General features: G+C 36.5%; 1 protein-coding gene across 4 annotated transcripts in view; it reads left to right on the top strand.

Moving 5' to 3' along the window:
- Positions 1–21171, top strand: part of MAPK10 (mitogen-activated protein kinase 10) — a 351818-nt gene that overhangs the window by 302090 nt on the left and 28557 nt on the right. For all 4 annotated transcript variants that reach the window (XM_029236032.1, XM_029236029.1, XM_029236033.1 and 1 more), the window contains one exon: positions 4023–4147. In XM_029236032.1, coding sequence (XP_029091865.1) covers positions 4023–4147 — 125 coding nt within the window. The remainder of the gene's footprint in view (positions 1–4022; positions 4148–21171) is intronic.

Consider the following 21171-nt stretch of genomic DNA (forward strand, 5'->3'; position numbering starts at 1 on the left):
AATCTACTGCTTTTAAGAGCAACGTCAACTATATGCAAAATGAAAAAGTGCTAATACCCCAGGTGGAGATTTTGAAGAATGTATGTCTTTATGATGCTAATTGACATGTCAGGCAAAAGTAATCCCTTACTATTAAGTCACTTATAGTATAACAATACAGAGGCCACAAATCCTTGATTAAATTATTTGATATAATGCAAACACTTGTAGAGAAACTATTCAGTAAAATGCCATGTTTCATGATATAATTCCAGCTTCTTGAGTTTATTTTTTGGCTTTTTAATTCAGTTTGAACCTCTACAATTATATTACTTTTGCAAATAATAAACTAGAAGATGTGATACACACACACACACACACACACACACACACACACACACACACACACAATGGAATACTACTCAGCCATAAAAAAGAATGAAATTTTGCCATTTGCAGCAACATGGTTGGACTTGGAGAACATTATGCTAAGTGAAATAAGTCAGACAGAGAAAGGCAAATACTGTATGATATCACTTAAAAGTGGAATCTAAAAAATACAACAAACTAGTGAATATAACAAAAAAGAAGCAGACTTACAGCTATAGAGAAGAAACTAGTGGTTACCAGTGGCGGGGGTGGGGGCAGTGGAAATATAGGGGAAGGAAGTGGGAGGTACAAACTATTGGGTGTAAGATAGGCTCAAGGATGTATTGTACAACACGGGGAATATAGCCAATATTTTGTAATAACTATAAATGGAAAGTAACCTTTAAAAATTGTAAAAAAAATTTTTTAATTAAAAAAACTAGTTTATATATTTACAATTATTAAATTATAATTGTAATATGAAATCAGCAAATTATAAAGAATTACACAAAGAATCAAAGGGATGAATTTATTCTACTGTTATTAAAGAGTGTAAGACATTTACTTGCAAATGAAAGATGAGGAATTAAAACATTTTCTTCTTCCTCATTTTGTTCCCTACAAGCAGTATTGATCCTTGTTTCTTAGTAAGATGATTTGGTGTTACTGTCGTTCATGTCCCTATTGATGAGGAGACCACCCCAACCCCCCTGACCCTTTCTAAGACCAGAAACATAGGTGGATTTGATGGGAGAACCTGTGGGACTGTGTGAGTCTGGGTATAAAATCAGTTACAAATCAGAGAGATCTTTGAACAGATGACATAAACCAGTACAGCCCCATTAGATCATGACAAGGTTATTAACAATGAGAAAGATTAATTATTGAAAATTAATGTATATTTCTGTACTTTTGTTACTCTTGTGAACTTCACAGTATCAGTTTGGAATTAACAGAAATTAAATTTCTAGAATTGAGATCCCCAGAAAAATGACTAATAAAGAAATCTTCCAGTCTAATTTAACTAACAAGCTTTATAAATATATAATTAGTATAAATAAATATATAAAAAGTATTTTATTAAAATGTAACAACACCAGAGATTCTAATGTCATAGATTGCTACATTTTAACTGTAGTACAATCAAAATTATGAAAAAACACATAAAACTAGAAGAGAATACATTAATAATGAGAGTGATTGCCTGTGGGGAAGGTGGGTTTTTCTGGATTTTATGTTTTATGTGATTACCAAATTTTTTATAATTAACCCATATTTCCTTAATAATCAGAAAAAATTGATAATTAAAAGTTGATACATATTCATGGATTCAAACACATTGCCTTTTTCCTAATTTAGCAAACCAATTTAGATTTTGCTTCCTTTAATTTGAAGTTTTACCATATGTTTGGAATAAACTGCATATTTTCACCATAAAAACTTCCAAACCAGTTTGTATCTGTATTTTCTTGAAATTTTTATGTATTTTCAGAGATTTTTAGAGTGTCCTTTAGCAATGTTATTAAATAAATACACTTAATGATTATCACCGTGTAATTTTTTTATATCCTTAGCATCTCACACTGTACCTGGCACACAGTAGACAATATGTATTTTATAAACTAAACATCTCCCACATCAATTTGGTTACTAAGTCTTGTGGATTCTTTCTCTCAAATCTGTCCCCTCCTCTCAATTCTTGAAGCTTCTGCTCCCATTAAAGTCCTCATCATTTCTCCCATCTTCAAAAATTCACCCCGACCTCCTTGCCTCCCTCTAGACACTGCTTTATCCTTTTTCGCAGCTCAGAAAAGTTTTAAAATGAGCAGTGTACACTCACTTTGTTTCCATTTTTAAAACTTCATTCTTTTTTTTTTTTTAACATCTTTATTGGGGTATAATTGCTTTACAATGGTGTGTTAGTTTCTGCTCTATAACAAAGTGAATCAGTTATATATATACATATGTTCCCATATGTCCTCCCTCTTGCGTCTCCCTCCCTCCCACTCTCCCTATCCCACCCCTCCAGGCTGTCACAAAGCACCGAGCTAATATCCCTGTGCCATGCGGCTGCTTCCCACTAGCTATCTACCTTACTACGTTTGTTAGTGTGTGTATGTCCATGACTCTCTCTCGCCCTGTCACAGCTCACCCTTCCCCCTCCCCATATCCTCAAGTCCGTTCTCCAGTAGGTCTGCGTCTCTATTCCCATCCCACCCCTAGGTTCTTCATGACATCCTTTTTTTTCTTAAATTCCATATATATGTGTTAGCATACAGTATTTGCCTTTTTCTTTCTGACTTACTTCACTCTGTATGACAGACTCTAGGTCTATCCATCTCATTACAAATAACTCAATTTCGTTTCTTTTTAAGGCTGAGTAATATTCCATTGTATATATGTGCCACATCTTCTTTATCCATTCATCTGATGATGGGCACTTAGGTTGTTTCCATCTATGGGCTATTGTAAATACAGCTGCAATGAACATTTTGGTACATGACTCTTTTTGAATTTTGGTTTTCTCAGGGTATATGCCCAGTAGTGGGATTGCTGGGTCATATGGTAGTTCTATTTGTAGTTTTTTAAGGAACCTCCATACTGTTCTCCATAGTGGCTGAACCAATTCACATTCCCACCAGCAGTGCAAGAGTGTTCCCTTTTCTCCACACCCTCTCCAGCATTTATTGTTTCTAGATTTTTTGATGATGGCCATTCTGACTGGTGTGAGATGATATCTCATTGTAGTTTTGATTTGCATTTCTCTAATGATTAATGATGTTGAGCATTCTTTCATGTGTTTATTGGCATTCTGTATATCTTCTTTGGAGAAATGTCTATTTAGGTCTTCTGCCCATTTTTGGATTGGGTTGTTTGTTTTTTTGTAAAACTTCATTCTTTTAAATTTATTTTTAACTATGCAAGCAATACATGTACATATTTTCTTCTCCTCAGAGGTAACTATGATTTTCAGTTTGTTGATTATCCCTGCAGACCTTTCTATGCATTTATATACATAAATAGAGAGAGAGGGAAATGTTTGTTGTGTTATTGGGAGGGGACAGATTTATACAATGGCATCAGGATCTATGGTTCATCCTGTAAATTTTTTTTTCACTTAAGACCATGTCCATGTGAGTCCATATAGATCTACCTTATTCTTTTAAACTGCCAAATATAATTGATACAGTTGTACCATAGCTCATTTAGTTGCTCTATAGGTGGACATTTAGATTGTTTAAAATGTTTTAATCCTTGACCAGTGCTGCAGTGAACATCCTTTCTATATGCTTTTCATGAACATGTTAATTGTTTCTCTAGACTGTATACCTAAAAGTGGAACTGTTGGGCCATAAGGTATTCACATTTAAAATTTTAATAGATACTGCCAAAATTGCCCTCTGAAAAATATTTATCAATTTACACTGCCACCAACATGAATGAAATGACCTGGAGTTAGTGGATATTATGCCATCTCTTATTTTTGCAAATTTGATGGATAAAAAAATATTTTCATTGTTTCATTTTGCATTTCCCTAATCACTTGGTGAAGTTACCTGACATTTGGATGTAAGGTGCTAATTGATCTTTGTTTTTTAAATTTTTTTCTCCCTCCAAAAAATTTCCTTGCCAAAATCAAAACATTACTATTTTTTTCTCATTCATCGTTTCAGCCAGCCAAGCCAGGGACTTGTTGTCAAAGATGCTAGTGATTGACCCAGCAAAAAGGATATCAGTGGACGACGCCTTACAGCATCCGTACATCAATGTGTGGTATGATCCTGCCGAAGTGGAGGCGGTAAGTCTTCGGCTTATTTTATTTTCCTTCCACAAACAAATCATAGTAACTGGGTGCTCCATGGTGTGAATTAAAGGAGAATTAGAATCCAAAAGAATACTCAAAGGACCTTCATAAAATTCCTAAGTCACAAAGCTATTACCTTCCTTAGAAAAAGTTATTTTCTTCAGCCTGTGTTTTGAGTTGTGTTTCTTTTTCAGGATTTCCTATGAGAGATGGTGATTTAGTCCAACAAACCTTGGCTGTCCATGAAACACTTCCATTAGTTTTTGTTAAATTGTTAACACCACCGGTGTCTCCTCCTTTATGTTTAATTATCAGCCTCTCCTGTTGCAAACTAAGTAACAGAAAACGTAAATAAGTCTCTTTGCCTCTATTCCGATAAGATGCCTGTCTTTAGTAAAGTGTGGTACTAACAACATTTAGATTATAAAGCTTTTACTAGGCCGTTGGTGCCTTTGTGAAGCCTTGCATAAATCAGATGAGAAAAATCGGGTATTCCAATAAGGACACTATTTCAGATTGGTTCTAAATTTCAGGTTGGTTCTTACCAGAGTCAGATATATCTCCATATTTTCCAACCAGATATAGTTTAAGAATCTTCTCAGAAGCATAACTCTTTTCAATTTTTAAATTATTTTTCAACCATTTGCTGTCTTCTCTTCAATCACTTTCTTATCTCTCTGCCTTTCTCCTTTTCTCTGTATGGAGCCAGGGCTGCTCAGGGCACAGGGCTATTGTTTTGCCCATGTGTGTCCTGTAGGCCTCCCAATAGGAATGTCCTCTTGTCCCCCTTTTTGTTTGTTTGTTTTCTTGTGAACTTCTTTATACCCCAAGATATTCTTGGCCCAGACATTTTTTGCATTGTTTTGACTTCTTTTCCTGTGCTTCATTGTGTGCTTGCCCATGTTAGAGATGCTAAATTCAAGGGTGACATTAATTCTCATCCCTTCACCCTCCACTGGAGAAGTGAGAGCTGACAGATGGGAGTGAGGATCAGGTAGAATCAAACTTTATAGACATAATATTCAAAAAGCGACTTTTCATAGTAACCCAGCTCTTAAACATTCAAAAATTTCAGAGAAAACACTTCAGTGATAAATGACTCTTCCTGTGTGGAAACTGAGGTATAACAGTCTCTCATAATATTTTCTTAAGATCTGCTCTCTTAAGCAGTTTTACAACAATGCTGAAATTTTAATTTGATTTAAATTAATTTTTAGTCACTTGATTTTATTGTTACAAAATAAAATCCCCCAAATTAATTATTTATGAGTTTACTTCTAATGCTCTTAAAACTAAAAATACTAATGTTCTTACAGCTAAAAACTAGAATCTCTTCCAGTCTCTCATTCTTGGGAAATACTTCAAAGAGGTTCCTGGGGTAGAATGAAATAATGAAATAAGTAAGAGAAAGTATGATGTATATGTATATGTATGTAAATATTAAGCATAAGAATTTTTTCTCTGATGATTTTTGAGGTTTTGCTGATAAAAATTTTAGACAAACATAAATTATTTGAAATTATTGCTCTTCACTTATTTTGATATTTCAAATCATGTGGCCTACGTATTTTTCCATACATCTAATGTAATGTGTATAATCTGTTTTTAATGGATTGTGACCTAGAGTTTAATTGGAGTCATAAAGTCTGTATTTGTAATTCACTTGTAATCATATTGCCTGTAAAAAAACAATTGCTTAAATCAAAACTACAATGAGATATCACCTCACACTAGTCAGAATGGCCATCATCAAAAAATCTAGAAACAATAAATGCTGGAGAGGGTGTGGAGAAAAGGGAACCCTCTTGCACTGCTGGTGGGAATGTAAATTGATACAGCCACTGTGGAGAACAGTATGGAGGTTCCTTAAAAAACTAAAAATAGAACTACCATATGACCCAGCAATCCCACTACTGGGCATATACCCTGAGAAAACCAAAATTCAAAAAGAGTCATGCACCAAAATGTTCATTGCAGCTGTATTTACAATAGCCCGGAGATGGAAACAACCTAAGTGCCCATCATCAGATGAATGGATAAAGAAGATGTGGCACATATATACAATGGAATATTACTCAGCCATAAAAAGAAACGAAATTGAGCTATTTGTAATGAGGTGGATAGACCTAGAGTCTGTCGTACAGAGTGAAGTAAGTCAGAAAGAAAAAGACAAATACCGTATGCTAACACATATATATGGAATTTAAGAAAAAAAAGGATGTCATGAAGAACCTAGGGGTGGGATGGGAATAGAGACGCAGACCTACTGGAGAACGGACTTGAGGATATGGGGAGGGGGAAGGGTGAGCTGTGACAGGGCGAGAGAGAGTCATGGACATACACACACTAACAAACGTAAGGTACATAGATAGCTAGTGGGAAGCAGCCGCATGGCACAGGGATATCGGCTCGGTGCTTTGTGACCGCCTGGAGGGGTGGGATAGGGAGGGTGGGAGGGAGAGAGACGCAAAAGGGAAGAGATATGGGAACATATGTATATGTATAACTGATTCACTTTGTTATAAAGCAGAAACTAACACACCATTGTAAAGCAATTATACCCCAATAAAGATGTTAAAAAAAAAAAAAAGAAACACGAAAATCAAAAAAAAAATTGCTTAGAATCTGTAACAATATATTAATGAGTAGTATGAATGGGTTTTTTTGTTTGTTTTTTGTGGTACGCGGGCCTCTTACCGCTGTGGCCTCTCCCGTTGCGGAGCACAGGCTCCGAACACGCAGGCCCAGCAGCCATGGCTCACAGGCCCAGCTGCTCCGCGGCATGTGGGATCCTCCCGGACCAGGGCACGAACCCGCGTCCCCTGCATCAGCAGGCAGACTTCTAACCACCGTGCCACCAGGGAAGCCCTATCAATGGATTTTAACTTAATTTTAACTTTTTATGAAAAATTCCTTTGAAGGATAGAAAGATAAAATTTAGGGTATCTTACATGGCTAGAACCTTTTTCTCAGCCATTTCAATATTGTCAAAATAAGTTTCTTTGGAAGAAAATAGAGTCAAGTAGAGAGTGATAAAGGAAAAACTGCAAGAGAATGTGATATCTTCAGGAAAAATAAAGAATAGAGAAATACTATGTGTACTAATCTGTTAACCATACTACAAGCTATCTTATCACGTTTCCAAAAGTTCCAAAGTACCAAAATGAAAAGAGGAGAGCATATGAATGCTGTCATAACTGTAAGAGAGAAAATTATTCATGGAAAAATGAAGTTGAAAATGTCAAAAGTTGAATGTCAATGTTAATATTCATCTATTTGTGTAATATTACATCAATTTTGAAGTTAGAACTGCTCAAATTATTAGCAAGTTCTTATTCAGATAATGTTCAGAGCAACAGAAGTATGTACCCTGAACACTAAGGCCACATTTCATGTCAATGCTTTTTCATAAAACAATTGGGAGGTATTCTAATTCTGTTTCAGTATTCATCAAGTGGAGTACAATAGCATACACAAATGCAATTTATTGAGCTGTATGCAATGCTGCAAATATGGAAAGATGGGTTAGGTTAAAATTTCTGTTCTGCCACTTACTAGCTGACCTAGGTCAAGTTTCTTAACCTTTCCTCATTCAGTTTTCTTAACTAAGAATAGGAAACAATCATACATAGTGCATAGTGTTCTAAGAATTTAAAAAGGTAATGTACATAAAGTACTTCATACAGTAGAAGTACTTCATATGGCCAGTAGAAATCATAAATTACTATTCTCATAATCATTACTATTACTTTTATGACTTTTACATGCAAGGCTTTACTACTCTTTGATGTTAAGAACGATAGATATATTTGGTGAAAAAAGACCAGCTGGCCAAGAAACTATAGAAATACTCTATATTTTTAAAACTCACTAAAATTTATGTAGTTTCTGCAAGGTTTTAAGATGTTCGTTCTTATTTGTCTGATGTATACCCACCACTACCTTGCCAAGTATAAAAGAATCCAGTGCCATTAATTTAAACCAAAATAAAGACAAATTACATTTTTCACAAATCCTCATTATAATTTATCTTTAATAAACTAGGGTATAGTCAGGGCTATTTGAGAGAATAAACTTGAACATATTCTCTGTGCTCTGTTGGAGGGAAATACAGAAACAGTGAGGATCAGTTGCCTTGTTTTTTACCAGATTCTTGAGTTTAGGGACCCTGCTAGGGTACAGGTGGCCCTCACCCTGCAAACCCTGAGAGTAGGGGTATGAACACACTTTAGGAGGACTTTTGTGAACTGCAAGCTAAGGAGGAGTTGATTAACTACGTCTCAGGGAATATAAAACAGGAACTTAAGGAGAATATGAAATGTGACCACTTTTTAAAACATAGTTTTATGTTTTTCAAAAACTCCTGAGCACTCTATGAAAGCTCCTGAGTACAGAAGACTTACTAAGAGCTTCTGTAGTTGTTCTGCATTGCTAGGGGTGGGAGAGGGCTATGGGGAGGGAGGGAGAGAGGAGGGGGACGAGATGTGCTCAGTCACCAAACCAAAGATATCAAAACTCAAAGTAATCATCATAAGGAAGCCAACTGAGAACGTACGGGGTTAGAGAAGGACATATCTTTATTTCTCAATTCATGATAAGAAGGAAGGCTCCAGACCTGACACTGGAACCATTGTCTAAGGTGGGACTGGTGCTGGGGTCCTGGCTCACAGCCAGTAGTGATCAGGTCCACTGTTGGAAGGCTCTGTCTCAGAGAGGCCCAGATCCAGTCCTAAATGATCAAAACATTACTCTGGGAATCTGGACAAAGGGGCAGGTTGAACCAGTCAGGCAGCTGGAGAATTCTGTCCTCCAGGTGGCAAGCCCCAGGTATAATACTTGAGAGTGCAGAGGAGGGGTGGCAGGCAACTTGGGACCTTCTGTATGGTGACTGAGTCAAAGTCACAGGAAGAATGCTAGAAGAGAGGCTTGGAACATGGGCCACAGCTGAGGATGAACTGGAGGGAGAGGCTGGGAATGTTCTGTTAGGAATACAAGTACACATGCCATCCACATAGAGACCAAGGGGAAATGGTATGACTAACCCAGTCAGTGTGGGTGGAGTGCGATTAGAGAAGCAAGGCCAGTGCTGAGTTTATTATTTCTTACCCAATTCAAGATTAAGTTGGGAATTGGGACAAGGCTGGGTGGGAATTTAATCTACCCATATAGACCTCAAGTTAAACAATCTGGTCTTTAGCTCCGCAGTGAGAGGATAACCTGGGAAACAGAATAACACTTACATGTATTAGTGCTGAAGTTCGATTAAAATAAGCACTTAGAAAATGTAAGCCGAGAATAGTCAGTACTGTTACACATTTACTGTCTGTTTACAACATAAGGTAATTAGTAGAGCCTTAAATGTTTTATTGTTATTAATATATACTATTTCATTGCTTTAGGGATTATGTTATTTTTTGCTGACAGTGAAATAATTTATAGGAACAAGTTAAACTATTATAAGTTCTTTTATTGCAAGGCCATCATAGATTTCATACCCTTTGAGCAGAGTTACTCTCTGACATTATTTTAGTTATCTTTTTGTCTGCCTTTGTATCTTATTGGTCATTACCAAAGTGAGCACATGGAAGGGGTGACCAACCATCCAGGAAATATGCACTATTTTCAATTTTCTTGTGACATAGATATGTAAATTTTACTGTTGTGTATGTCTGGAAATATGTTCAAGGTAAATCTTAAATGAGAGCTTAAAGATCATTGTAGAATGGTTTCATGCTGCAGTTCAGCCAATATCAACATTCAGAATATAAGCTTTACAACTGTGAACAGTGACAGGGACACAGGTTCATAAGCCATGATGAGGAGAGTAGAGTAGGGCTAGGCGTGGGATCAGAAAGCATTGAGAAGGGAATCAGAAGCCTGTGGTCAAAGTAGCAAAGGTTCCAGAGCTTGGTCTGAGCAATCCTGAGTGAGGGCTGGCTCTGTGAGATGTGGACAAATTACACAGGGCAGGCAGATAAGACCAGTTCAGGAGAGACATGTAGCCTAAAGTCTGAGGTCTGGGCAGATACCACCCTAGAAGGCATTTAAAGAGTGGCAAAGCTAAGAATATTTTCTGATTGCAATGCAAAAGTCAAGAGCAAATTCTCTTGGAACAACCCAGAGATTAGCGACAGTAGGAAGCCTAGAGAGAGAAGATGGTTTATTGGAGCTCAGGGGTGGGTAGTGATGGCCTGTCCAGTGGGAGCTGAGTAATAGACACAGAGGAGATGCAGGTGTGTCTGGCAAGGGAAATGGGGAGAAATGGCCTGGCTTCTCCCCACTGCCCCCATCTTCTAGTGGTGTCTCCCTTCTCTTGGCTGAGACCAGCCCTAAACCAGCCGATAGGTGAGCCTTGGAAATGCAGCCTGCAGGGGCCAGCCTCTGAGATACAGAGCAAATAAAGGAAAGTTGAGGACTGTATCTGTGGGGAAAGAGGCCCAAGGCAGGCACTCATCTATTCATTCTTTCCTCATTTGCACCTCTAAAACCCCTAAGTAAAATTAAAGTAACCGATGGTTAGGCTCACTTAATCTGGAGAGGAGAAGACTGGAGGTTGGAAGAGGTAGGTGCTCAGGGGCCACACTGGGTAATAGTGAAGTAAACATTATCCCCTTAGAAAGTCCTAACATTTCATTTCCTCAAGTATCTTGTAGAAATCACAAGTACTATGCCAACCCGATAGTCTGGTCATGAGAGCATTTCTCATTGGGTTTGCAATTGAATGTGTGTAGTTCTCCTTTTGTATGTTGGTGTCACTTTTTCAGTTGTTTGTTATGCTGTTGATGATGACCTGTGGAGCCGATGCTGGACAATATGTGCATGGGGGAATGAGGGATTCAGAGATATGTTTTCCTTTAGGTTGCTTTCATTCCACTCTTCTGCTGCCAAGTAGGTAAAACACACCAAAAAAGACCTCTGTCATTCTTTCTTCTTACTCACCTCTTTGTTATTTCTTCCTTCTTTGTCTTTCCTTCTCTCCTTAGCCCTTTTTCTTTATCCAGCTCCTACAGAGCTAGTCACATATGTTTCGATTATTTATTAACAGTTTGGTATTTTTCACTCTGTAAATATTTTATTAAACCCAAACTGTGTGTCCCCACTGACCTAGGTGCTGGTGATTCAGCAGTGAATTTAAAACAAAAAACAAGGTTCCTGCTTTTACTGATCTTCTAATTCTCTTGAATATATTTATTCAGTTAATAGCCAATGGAAATTTTTATTAATTAGGAATTTTATCACTTATTATCTCTGGACATAAATTCCTCCAAATGTGGGTTATCTATCTTACTTGACAATTTAACCTGTTTAGTAGATAGGATTCTGAACGTAAGAAGAATCTGTAATAATTGTCCCTCTTAACGTTAATCAGTTATAAATTGCAATGACTGTTTCCTAATCCTTAACCAGATTGCATCAATAGCTTTGAATTATATTTAACAAACTATGATAATCTATCTCTAGCTATGATATTTTAAAAAACTAGTCAGCTTTGAATATAAATCATTGTCCTGACCACATTTTAGTAACTGAAATACATAGATTATTATTGAATAATCAAAGAATCCTGAAGTTGGCATACTAAGACTTCACATGTAGTCTAAAGATTCATCTGTAAGTATTGACTATCTGGGGCCTTCAAACAAAATTCAAGTGATTGAGGATGATGGTGGGAAATTATTCTCATTTTCTACTTCTAATTCTCCTGAATATATTCTTTATAGTGAAAGTTAATATTATTTGATTATGATTATCATTTGTTAACTTGCTCTGTTACCTACTTCATGAGTTAGTTATTGTTTGTATTATCTTTATCTTCACTAACTATGGTTTAACCAATTATCTTCTACTGAATTCTCTTAAATCCATAAGTTCCTAAAACAATGTGGTAAAGAATAGGCTTATAAATATATTAAATTATAAATGTATTAAGTACATTCTGCTATACTCAGAATGAATATAAATTTAAGAATGAGAAAAAATATGAGCCTTCATGAATATGAACTTGATGCATCTAATGCTCAATCAGTCCCTCAGTAGTTTTATGTTTTTGTGATAAACCACTGAATAAAAGGTATATGTGCTTCCTTCAAATATTTTATAATCTCTTTATTAAGTCAGTGAGTCTAACACCATTAAACATGAAGTATCTAGAAGAAATGATTTAAATGAGTTATAAAAGAAAACAACTCTCTGTATAGGCTGTATCTCTCCCATTGAGAGGAAAGGGGATTAAAGTCTTTGTAATTGACATTTCCCTTTGGTGAGTAATATCAAAAGGTTAGGCCATGTCCTCAAGATAGCTTCTGAATAAGTAATCAATCTGAAATTCAGAACTTCTGTTTTTGTTTCCTGATTTCCCCCAGGGGATTTAGACACACGCTTAAAGGGCTAATAGATGTTATTTTTGTTTGCCTTTAGTAAGCCTGAGAAGGAAGCCAGTTTGGAAATGAAGTTTATTATATAAAACTTAATATAAATTCTCAAACTGTAAAAAAAGACCTTTTAAATATTATTAAAAACATAACCTGCAACATTTACATTATTTAAGAATTTTTTTTGCATAATCTAAAAGTTTTATTGGGGAAGAAAAAGTCTATCTCACCAAAATAATAAGAAAACTAGTTTCTCTTAACATTTAATGGGCAAAAAGCCTCTATTGCTTTTCATTAAAGCCAAAAAGACTGCATGGTGCTATGTCTCTGAGTATGACCTGGGATTTTACTAGGGATCGTATTACTAGTTCGGTACTAGTAATAAGATGCTTCTTGATGTTAAGTACACTCACTTTTAGTAAGAAAAAAAAAAAACTCCATTTACTTTTCTTTAGATCATTTCAATCATGTTTTTTTCCCTTGGATTAAAATTTGGAAAACTTATAAAGGGTTTTTTCTTTTCATATTTACAACTAGATATATCACTATATGTGATAAAGCACATAAATTGAGTTTTCCCAAAAGTCCTATATGAAGCTTGTATAAAGGAAATTGTTCTCAAAAAACATTTCTCAGATTATGTGTAGCATTTTAAGAGTATCAAAAATTATAAGTTCTCTTAAATATTTTCACAAATAGGACAAGCTATCCCATTTCAGAACAAGGAAAAGAATAATTAACAACAGTACCTCAAATATTTAATATCATGGATTTCATTTCCACAGTATGTTATAGTATTCATTAAGTGTTTTAAATTTGACAATCAGTCTAAATGTTTCCCAAGCGTTCATCACTAGCCTGGTCTATAATTGGGGTGCTGGTTACTGGTGACCTTTTGCTGTTAGGGGTTGGAAAGACTAAGAGGTTACTGAGTGATGTTTTAAGGTGAAACATTATTCTACTCTCTCCATTCTAAAATTGCCATCATTTAAATTCCTTTTTCAGACTAAGTGTTCCTCTGAATTCTTTCAAATATGATTTATTCTACTCACAGAGAGTTAATAAATTGGCTGAATCCCTCTCTCAGCTGTTCTCTCCATCTGTTCTGACACACGGACTACCTCTTTGAGTCTTATGATTTCTTATTATTGCAGCATGCATCATGCTGAGAAAAAGCTAGTACGACTCCCTGGCAGGCTTAATTTGAGAAATAGTTTAGTGCCATCTATCTGTCACAGAAGACCCTTTTAGTGCGGAGTTGAACTCTAAGTAGGTTTATTATACTCAGAATGTATATAAATTTAGAAATAAGTAGAAAGAAACATGAACTACAATGGATATGAATTTGATGCACTCCAATTATGTGTTTAATTATAGAAAGAGAAATTTGTATTTTTTGATTCTCATTTGCTTGCTTAAAGTTAAATCGATGTCTCTAATTCCTAATATCTGCCGTTTGTGGAATTCTAAATTTCCATCTGTTTGTACTGATGTATCCTTTTCAGCAGCAAAATGTGAGCAGTTTACTAACTGCCTTCTAAGGAAAAATATAACTTACATTACAGTTCATATGCCCAGTACCTCAACTGTTAAAGTGAAAATATCTTCTGAATCACATTGGGATTGTTTTGATGCCATGTTGTTGGGAGCTTGTCAAAATGTTTGTTGTAGATAGATTTAGCCACCTGCTTTTAGTGGCTCCTCTCCCTACATGACTTACAAGAAGAACAAAACTTTGCTCAAACATTAATGCATTTGTCTTTAATTTTAGCAAATTGTTCTACTGAAGAAAAACCTTGATTTCAAATCATTGGGATGTTCAGATTTCACAGAACACCTATGGTTCTCAAATGTCAAAACTGGAGTAGTTGAATAGTTCATTCTCAGGAGATACCTGTTTTGCTGACTGGTAGAGCCTATGATCAGGTTTTTCTTTTCATATATTACCTTGAGCCCTTTAGGAAGTGAATATTGTTAATCTCTTGAATAGAGCACTGAAGGAGAATTCTTTTAAAAACGTGGGAAGGGAACAGAAATTGTTTTTTTAGAACATTCCACAGCTGGTGATCTCTGAAAGCAAGAGTTATAATGTCCTGTCAGGTTCTCCCAAATCTATGATTTTTTTTTTCTTTTTTCCTAGATGACTTCTAGTTATTATGAGATCCACTCGCTTAACTCAAGGGAGCAGGTATTTGTGAGAGCGTGTTTTATTTTCTTAATATTTTCATCCTGGAAAGAAAGAGATTACTCATTGTGGCACCTGTCTAAGGTGCCACAAAGTAGTATAATCCACAAACTGTGAGAGAAAAAAAAAGAAAACAAGTAATGCTTTCCCCTGTCAGAGCCGCTCCTAAGAGATAAGCAAAGAAGTCAATATCGGAACTTGTAAGGTTTTCTGTCAATGAAAACTTACCAAATTTTATAGTAAGAGGAAGACTAAAGAGGAAAGAAAGGTCGGTCAGAAGAGAGAATCTCTGTTGGACAGCTTTGCCTTGAGATAAGTAGAAGTCATAAAAATGGCTAATCTCTAGGAAACATAACTTACTTGGTAATTTGCATTCCTGCCTTGTTTGTCTACCTGCAATGTTGCTAAAATAATCAAACTAGACTGTGCCCTCTCCACAATTTTTTGTCTGTCCTAAAAGAATCTCCTCTAAAGTACTGTGTATATAAGTTCAAGTGTAGCTCTAAGGCATTCCTGCCCACCCTTGTATCATTATGAGTGTTTTCAATATAGAACCTTTATTGATAAAGAAACTGATACTGCTCTGCAGAGGTGGTGATATTTTCTGAAAGGCCCATATGTTATTATATATAAATACTGTAATTTAAAGGCCACCTCTGTTCTATTCCCAGCAGTAATGCTTATTTGGTGGGTAGCCCTGTTCAAGTTTCTAAATCTGCTCTGGTTTGCTACTTAAAATGTTTTTCTGTCCCATCTTTACCAGATTCAATGAGGTTTAACTGTGTGATGAACTTTTAAAAAGTACATTCTCCTTTTTAAAAAATCCCCCAATACACACATGCCCATCATGCACAGTTCAACATAACAAATTCTTATTTTTTTCGTGTGCTATGTTGAGCACTGTTCCAGAGTTAAAGATGCACAAATGAGGGAAACACTTCCCTACCCTGCTGAGCTCATGATCTAGCACTAAGCTTTCTTATTCTGTCACTCATTTACCCTAGAGGTTCCTTGGATGAGACTCTGAGGGCTGGTAAAAAACATACTGAAATTATATGCCTATAATTATGTGTGTATATCTTCCTAGGGATATAGTTCATGGGCTTTATGAGATTTTTAGAGCTTTTACCTCCAAATTTAATTCTTAATATTTAAAAAAATACTAGCCTGATACAGAAAGTTTTGGATGAGGGAGTTACCAAAATATGTGTAATTGACTGTTAGAGTTGGCTATCAGTCATAGACATAGCCAAAAGACTTAATGCGCTTCTTAGAAAATCTCAGGTTATTTCCTTGAGGTAATTTTTTATTTGTATAGAAATACCCTTTCATTTATAAAGGTTCTTCTTTTTTTACGTAGGGGATATAAGGAGAAGGGACAGGTAAATATCAAGCACTATGCTTCCAATTTTCATTACGATTTTTAAAATTTATTGAAAATATGAAAAAGATTTCTGTGATTCTAGGCAAGTTAAAATGACATTTCTTCAAGAAACAGAAATTAATACCAGTGTCTACTTTTCAAGTAGCTAGCTCTTTTCTTGTGCTATGAAACTTTCAAAGCTTCAGTTGGCAGGCGGCTCTATAGCTTTATGACGGCATTGTTTTGCATGAAGATCAGACTTCATGAGAATGACGGGTCCGACTTTCCTCATATCTTGCTTCCATTTTGTTTCTCCTAGTTAAGGACTTACTTCCTTTGCACTACCCATTTTTCTCTGCGGTATTTGTCTCCAAAGATTTTTGTTTCTTTATCTGTTGTTTATTGCAACATAAAAGTGAAACAAACAAATGAACAGCAAAAACACATAAAAAGGCCTAATTTCTTCACTATGCAGGGGGTGATCATAGGGTCAAGTTAATCAACCATCTTGTTTCAGAAGTCATGCTTAGAGTTGGTTATGCTATCAAGGTTAGGAGGTAAATTGAGAAATTTCACATTTTAGGATAGAAGGGAAATAATAAGAAATTACAATCCTTAATGATGCTGAAAATGAATGTGTGGTCATGTGAAAACAAACAGTTATTAAACCTGAAAGATGTTTATTTTGACTTTTAAATTAAAACTATAGAGATGAAATCAACATGTCATCAGAACTGTCCTAAGATCAAAAATTTATGGACTGGACGTTTGAGGAGCTGCAGAATCAGAAAAAAGAGAAGCCAGGAAGTGTTCTTGAGTGCTAAATCATGGTAACCTTCAGATTCAGGGAAAAGGCTTGATGTGAACATTTTCTTCCCAAGTGTGGAACCATTGCTTAGGCCCTGGGGCATCCATTACATGTGAGGAGAGGGCAGAATGGATTCATGCAACGATGAGACAGAATATTGAAAAGGTTACACTCCCTTTTTATAAGTCTATTAAAAGTTTATGGTCTTTCACAGAGTATATGCTGTAATAAAATTATTATGTCTCTTTTGAATGTCAAGACAGTCGTAAGAATGATAAAAACCACTTCTATAACTTGCTACAGGTTTAATTTGGGACTCACAGGGTCATTTGTGGAATATTGGCCCACAATATCTTGTGAAAGAATGGAATTTGTTGCTTATGAAAAATGCTTTTAATTGATAACCGAAAGAAATTCCCCACAGTTTCTAATTCCAGGGAGGATCTGATTTCCATCTTTATGTGCTTTTTGAAAACTGAATTCTTTTCATGTTCCTCTGAAAGAAGAGAGGGGTAAAATAGCTATGCTTCAGGCACTTTTAATGAAAATGTCTTATCTAAGATGTTTGTTATTTTGGACTAAGTCCAGCAGAAAGCATTTTTGGTGACTTCGTTTCATGACATATACACCAGAATGCTGTCATCATGGTACAGCAATCTGTCACCACTTCTTTTTCTGAAGTAGGCTTGCTCATGTTCCCTGTTCCATCGCCTTGTGAATCCTATTTAATCACAAAGAAAAGTTTATTCCTAGCCAGAATTCTTGCACATACACTCACAGAGAAGTTCTTAAGTAATGAGTAGCTCCCCCATGAATAGTAGGCTTAGCAACAAAGCAAAAATTTGACTTGCAATGAGTTAATTTATAATATTGTGGCAAACACCCTAGCTTCCTCAGACCAAGGGGTTCTAGGCAATGGGCGAAGACAAAGAGCTACAGAGTGTGGAGACCAAAATCGTCGTATAGGGGTACAGTAGAGCACAATGGAAACCACTCAGGATCCACAATTAGACAGGGATTCAAGGCCTCATCCTACCTTGGATGGGTTCACTTCTTTCATTCCCTAAATTTTTATTGAGCTTCAATTACATATGGCCATTGAGAATTCATTAATTATAACAATAAAAAGACCTAGTTCCTATTATTTAGTTGCTTATAATATAGTAAGTTTGATAGACAAGTAAATGAGAAGTTTTAACCACTCTGGTAAATTCTATGAAAAGGAGGCACGAGGTACTACAGACGCCAAAAGAATAATGCATTACCCATCTTTTAGTAGACAAATGAGACTTTCAGGAGGAAGAAAAGTCTTAAATGGGATGAAAAGGATGGGCAAGAGTTAGCCAAATGAAATGGGGGTAGCAGAGTAGGATCTTCTGAACAAAGGGGGCAATGTGTTCAAAGTCCAGGAGAGAAGAGACATCTTCTTGCAGTTAATATGAGGAACTGTGTGAGGTAATTCAACATGACCAAGGAAGATACCAGGTCAGGAATCACAGAAGGAGTGACCGTAGGAATTTTAATCAGAGATGTCTGTTTTAGGTAGACCATTCTTTCTGACTGGTTGGGGTGATGACTATTAGAAGAAAGACCAGTTAAGAAGCTGGTGAAGTAGTTGAGATAAAAGATGATAAAATAGGGCTTCCCTGGTGGCGCAGTGGTTGAGAGTCCGCCTGCCGATGCAGCGGACACAGGTTCGTGCCCTGGTCCAAAAGGATCTCACATGCCGCGGAGTGGCTGGGCCCGTGAGCCATGGCGGCTGGGCCCGTGAGCCATGGCCGCTGAGCCTGCGCGTCCAGAGCCAGTGCTCCGCAACGGGAGAGGCCACAACAGCGAGAGGCCCGCGTACCGCAAAAAAAAAAAAAAAAAGATGATAAAATGAATTTCAATGACAGTGAAGATGAAAAAAAGAATGACAGATTCCAAGATGTTTTTGGTGGTATAATTGTCACAAGTAATTTGCATCTATGAAATGCCCTAACAGCGTTTTAAGAGATAGGATATTATATGTGAAAATGCTCAAATAAACTTTAAAAACACATCATGTTACTAAAGAGGGACTTTTTAGTTTGTGAGTATAATTGAAATAGTTTCAACCTAATGGTTGTAATCTATATGACATGAGATTCTCTTTCTTTTTTTAAATTTAATTTTCATTTTATATTATAGTTGATTTACAATGTTGTGTTAGTTTCAGGTGTACAACAAAGTGATTCAGTTATATATATACATATATCCATTCTTTTTCAGATTCTTCTCCCATATAGGTTATTACAGAATATTGAGTAGAGTTCCCTGTGCTGTGCATTAGATCCTCATTGATTATCTGTTTTACATATAGTAGTGAGTATATGTTAATCCCAAACTCCTAATTTATCCCTCCCCCCACTTTTCCCCTTTGGTAACCATAATTTTGTTTTTGAAGTCTGCAAGTCTGTTTCATAAGAGATGATTCTTAATGGGATGTGTGGGATACGTTAGAATCTTGTGAGCAAATTATTAATTAGAAATAACCTTTCATCCTCAGGTGATTCTGTTCCTTACCCAATCACTGCCCCACCCCCTCAGCATTCTGTCCCCACCACAGATACCTTAGAAATTATTACTCTAAGAACAACTTGAGGACAAGGGTTTTGTCTCATTCATCTGCATCATCTGTGTAACTACTTGTTCCTAGCATACTGCAGATTTTCAAAAGAATTAATTGAATTAAGGAAATGTTTTAATCACCTTTGTATTGACTATTTTATTTAACCTTCCCATCCATGTTCCTATTCTGCATTACCCCAGCCAAAAGAACCCCTACCACTACTTCGGGGTACTGTTATTCCTATTGTACAAATTTTTAAAATGACTTTTACACTGTCCACAGCCAAAATCCTTGGTTCTAAGCCAGTGCTCATTGAACTATTCTCAGTATCCTTTAAAAAGTTCTATTATTCTTTACAAAGGGGGTCTTTTAATAATTTATGTAATCATGAAATTTAGAATAGAAATGGATTTACAATAATATTTGCTACTTTTTTTTTCTGTTAACATCTGTGTATAAAAGTGGTACATGGGGCTTCCCTGGTGGCGCAGTGGCTGAGAGTCTGCCTGCCGATGCAGGGGACACGGGTTCGTGCTCTGGTCAGGGAAGATCCCACATGCCGCAGAGCAGCTGGGCCCATGAGCCATGGCCGCTGAGCCCGCGCATCCGGAGCCTGTGCTCTGCAACGGGAGAGGCCACAACAGTGAGAGGCCCACGTACGGCAAAAAAAAAAAAAAAAAAAAAAAGTGGTACATGAACATTTACTTATATAATGTGCTAAGCGTATGGAATCTAGGTAGGTAGAAGGGGCAGTAATTACTAGATTAGCAGAGCACTTTATACCTAATTGAAAAATTGCATTGATCCAAAATCTTTATGTCATGTTCTAAGATTTTCAGAGAGATCAGTGCTAGGAGAGAAAAAAAGTAGAAACTCGTAATTTAAAAAGTGTATATTTTTACACTAATGATGAAAAATCTGAAAGAGAAATTAAGGAAACACTCCCATTTACCATTGCAACAAAAAGAATAAAATACCTAGGAATAAACCTACCTAGGGAGATGAAAGAACTGTATGCAGAAAACTGTAAGACACTGATGAAAGAAATTAAAGATGATACAAACAGATGGAGAGATATACCATGTTCTTGGATTGGAAGAATAAACATTGTGAAAATGACTATACTACCCAAAGCAATCTACAGATTCAATGCAATCCCTGTCAAATTTTTTACAGAACTAGAACAAAAAATCTTAAAATTTGTATGGAGACACAAAAGACCCCAAAGAACCATACCCTCTTTCACTTGTGGTGGGAATGTAAAATGATACAGCCATTATGGAGAACAGTATGGAGGTTCCCTAAAACACTAAAAATAGAATTACCATATGACCCAGCAGTCCTACTACTGGACATATACCCAGAGAAAACCATAATTCAAAAAGACACATGCACCCCAATGTTCATTGCACTATTTACAATAGCCAGGACATGGAAGCAACCTAAATGCCCATCGACAGACGAATGGATAAAGATGTGGTACATATATACAATGGAATATTACTCAGCCATAAAAAGGAAGGAAATTGGGCTTCCCTGGTGGCGCAGTGGTTGAGAGTCCGCTGGCCAATGCAGGGGACACGGGTTCGTGCTCTGGTCCGGGAAGATCCCACATGCCGCGGAGCGGCTGGGCCCGTGAGCCATGGCTGCTGAGCCTGCGCATCTGGAGCCTGTGCTCCACAACGGGAGAGGCCACAGCA

The sequence above is a fragment of the Monodon monoceros genome, unplaced genomic scaffold, assembly GCF_005190385.1.
Source record: "Monodon monoceros isolate NGI ecotype Baffin Bay Population unplaced genomic scaffold, NGI_Narwhal_1 Super_Scaffold_20, whole genome shotgun sequence".
Taxonomy (NCBI): Eukaryota; Metazoa; Chordata; class Mammalia; order Artiodactyla; family Monodontidae; genus Monodon; species Monodon monoceros.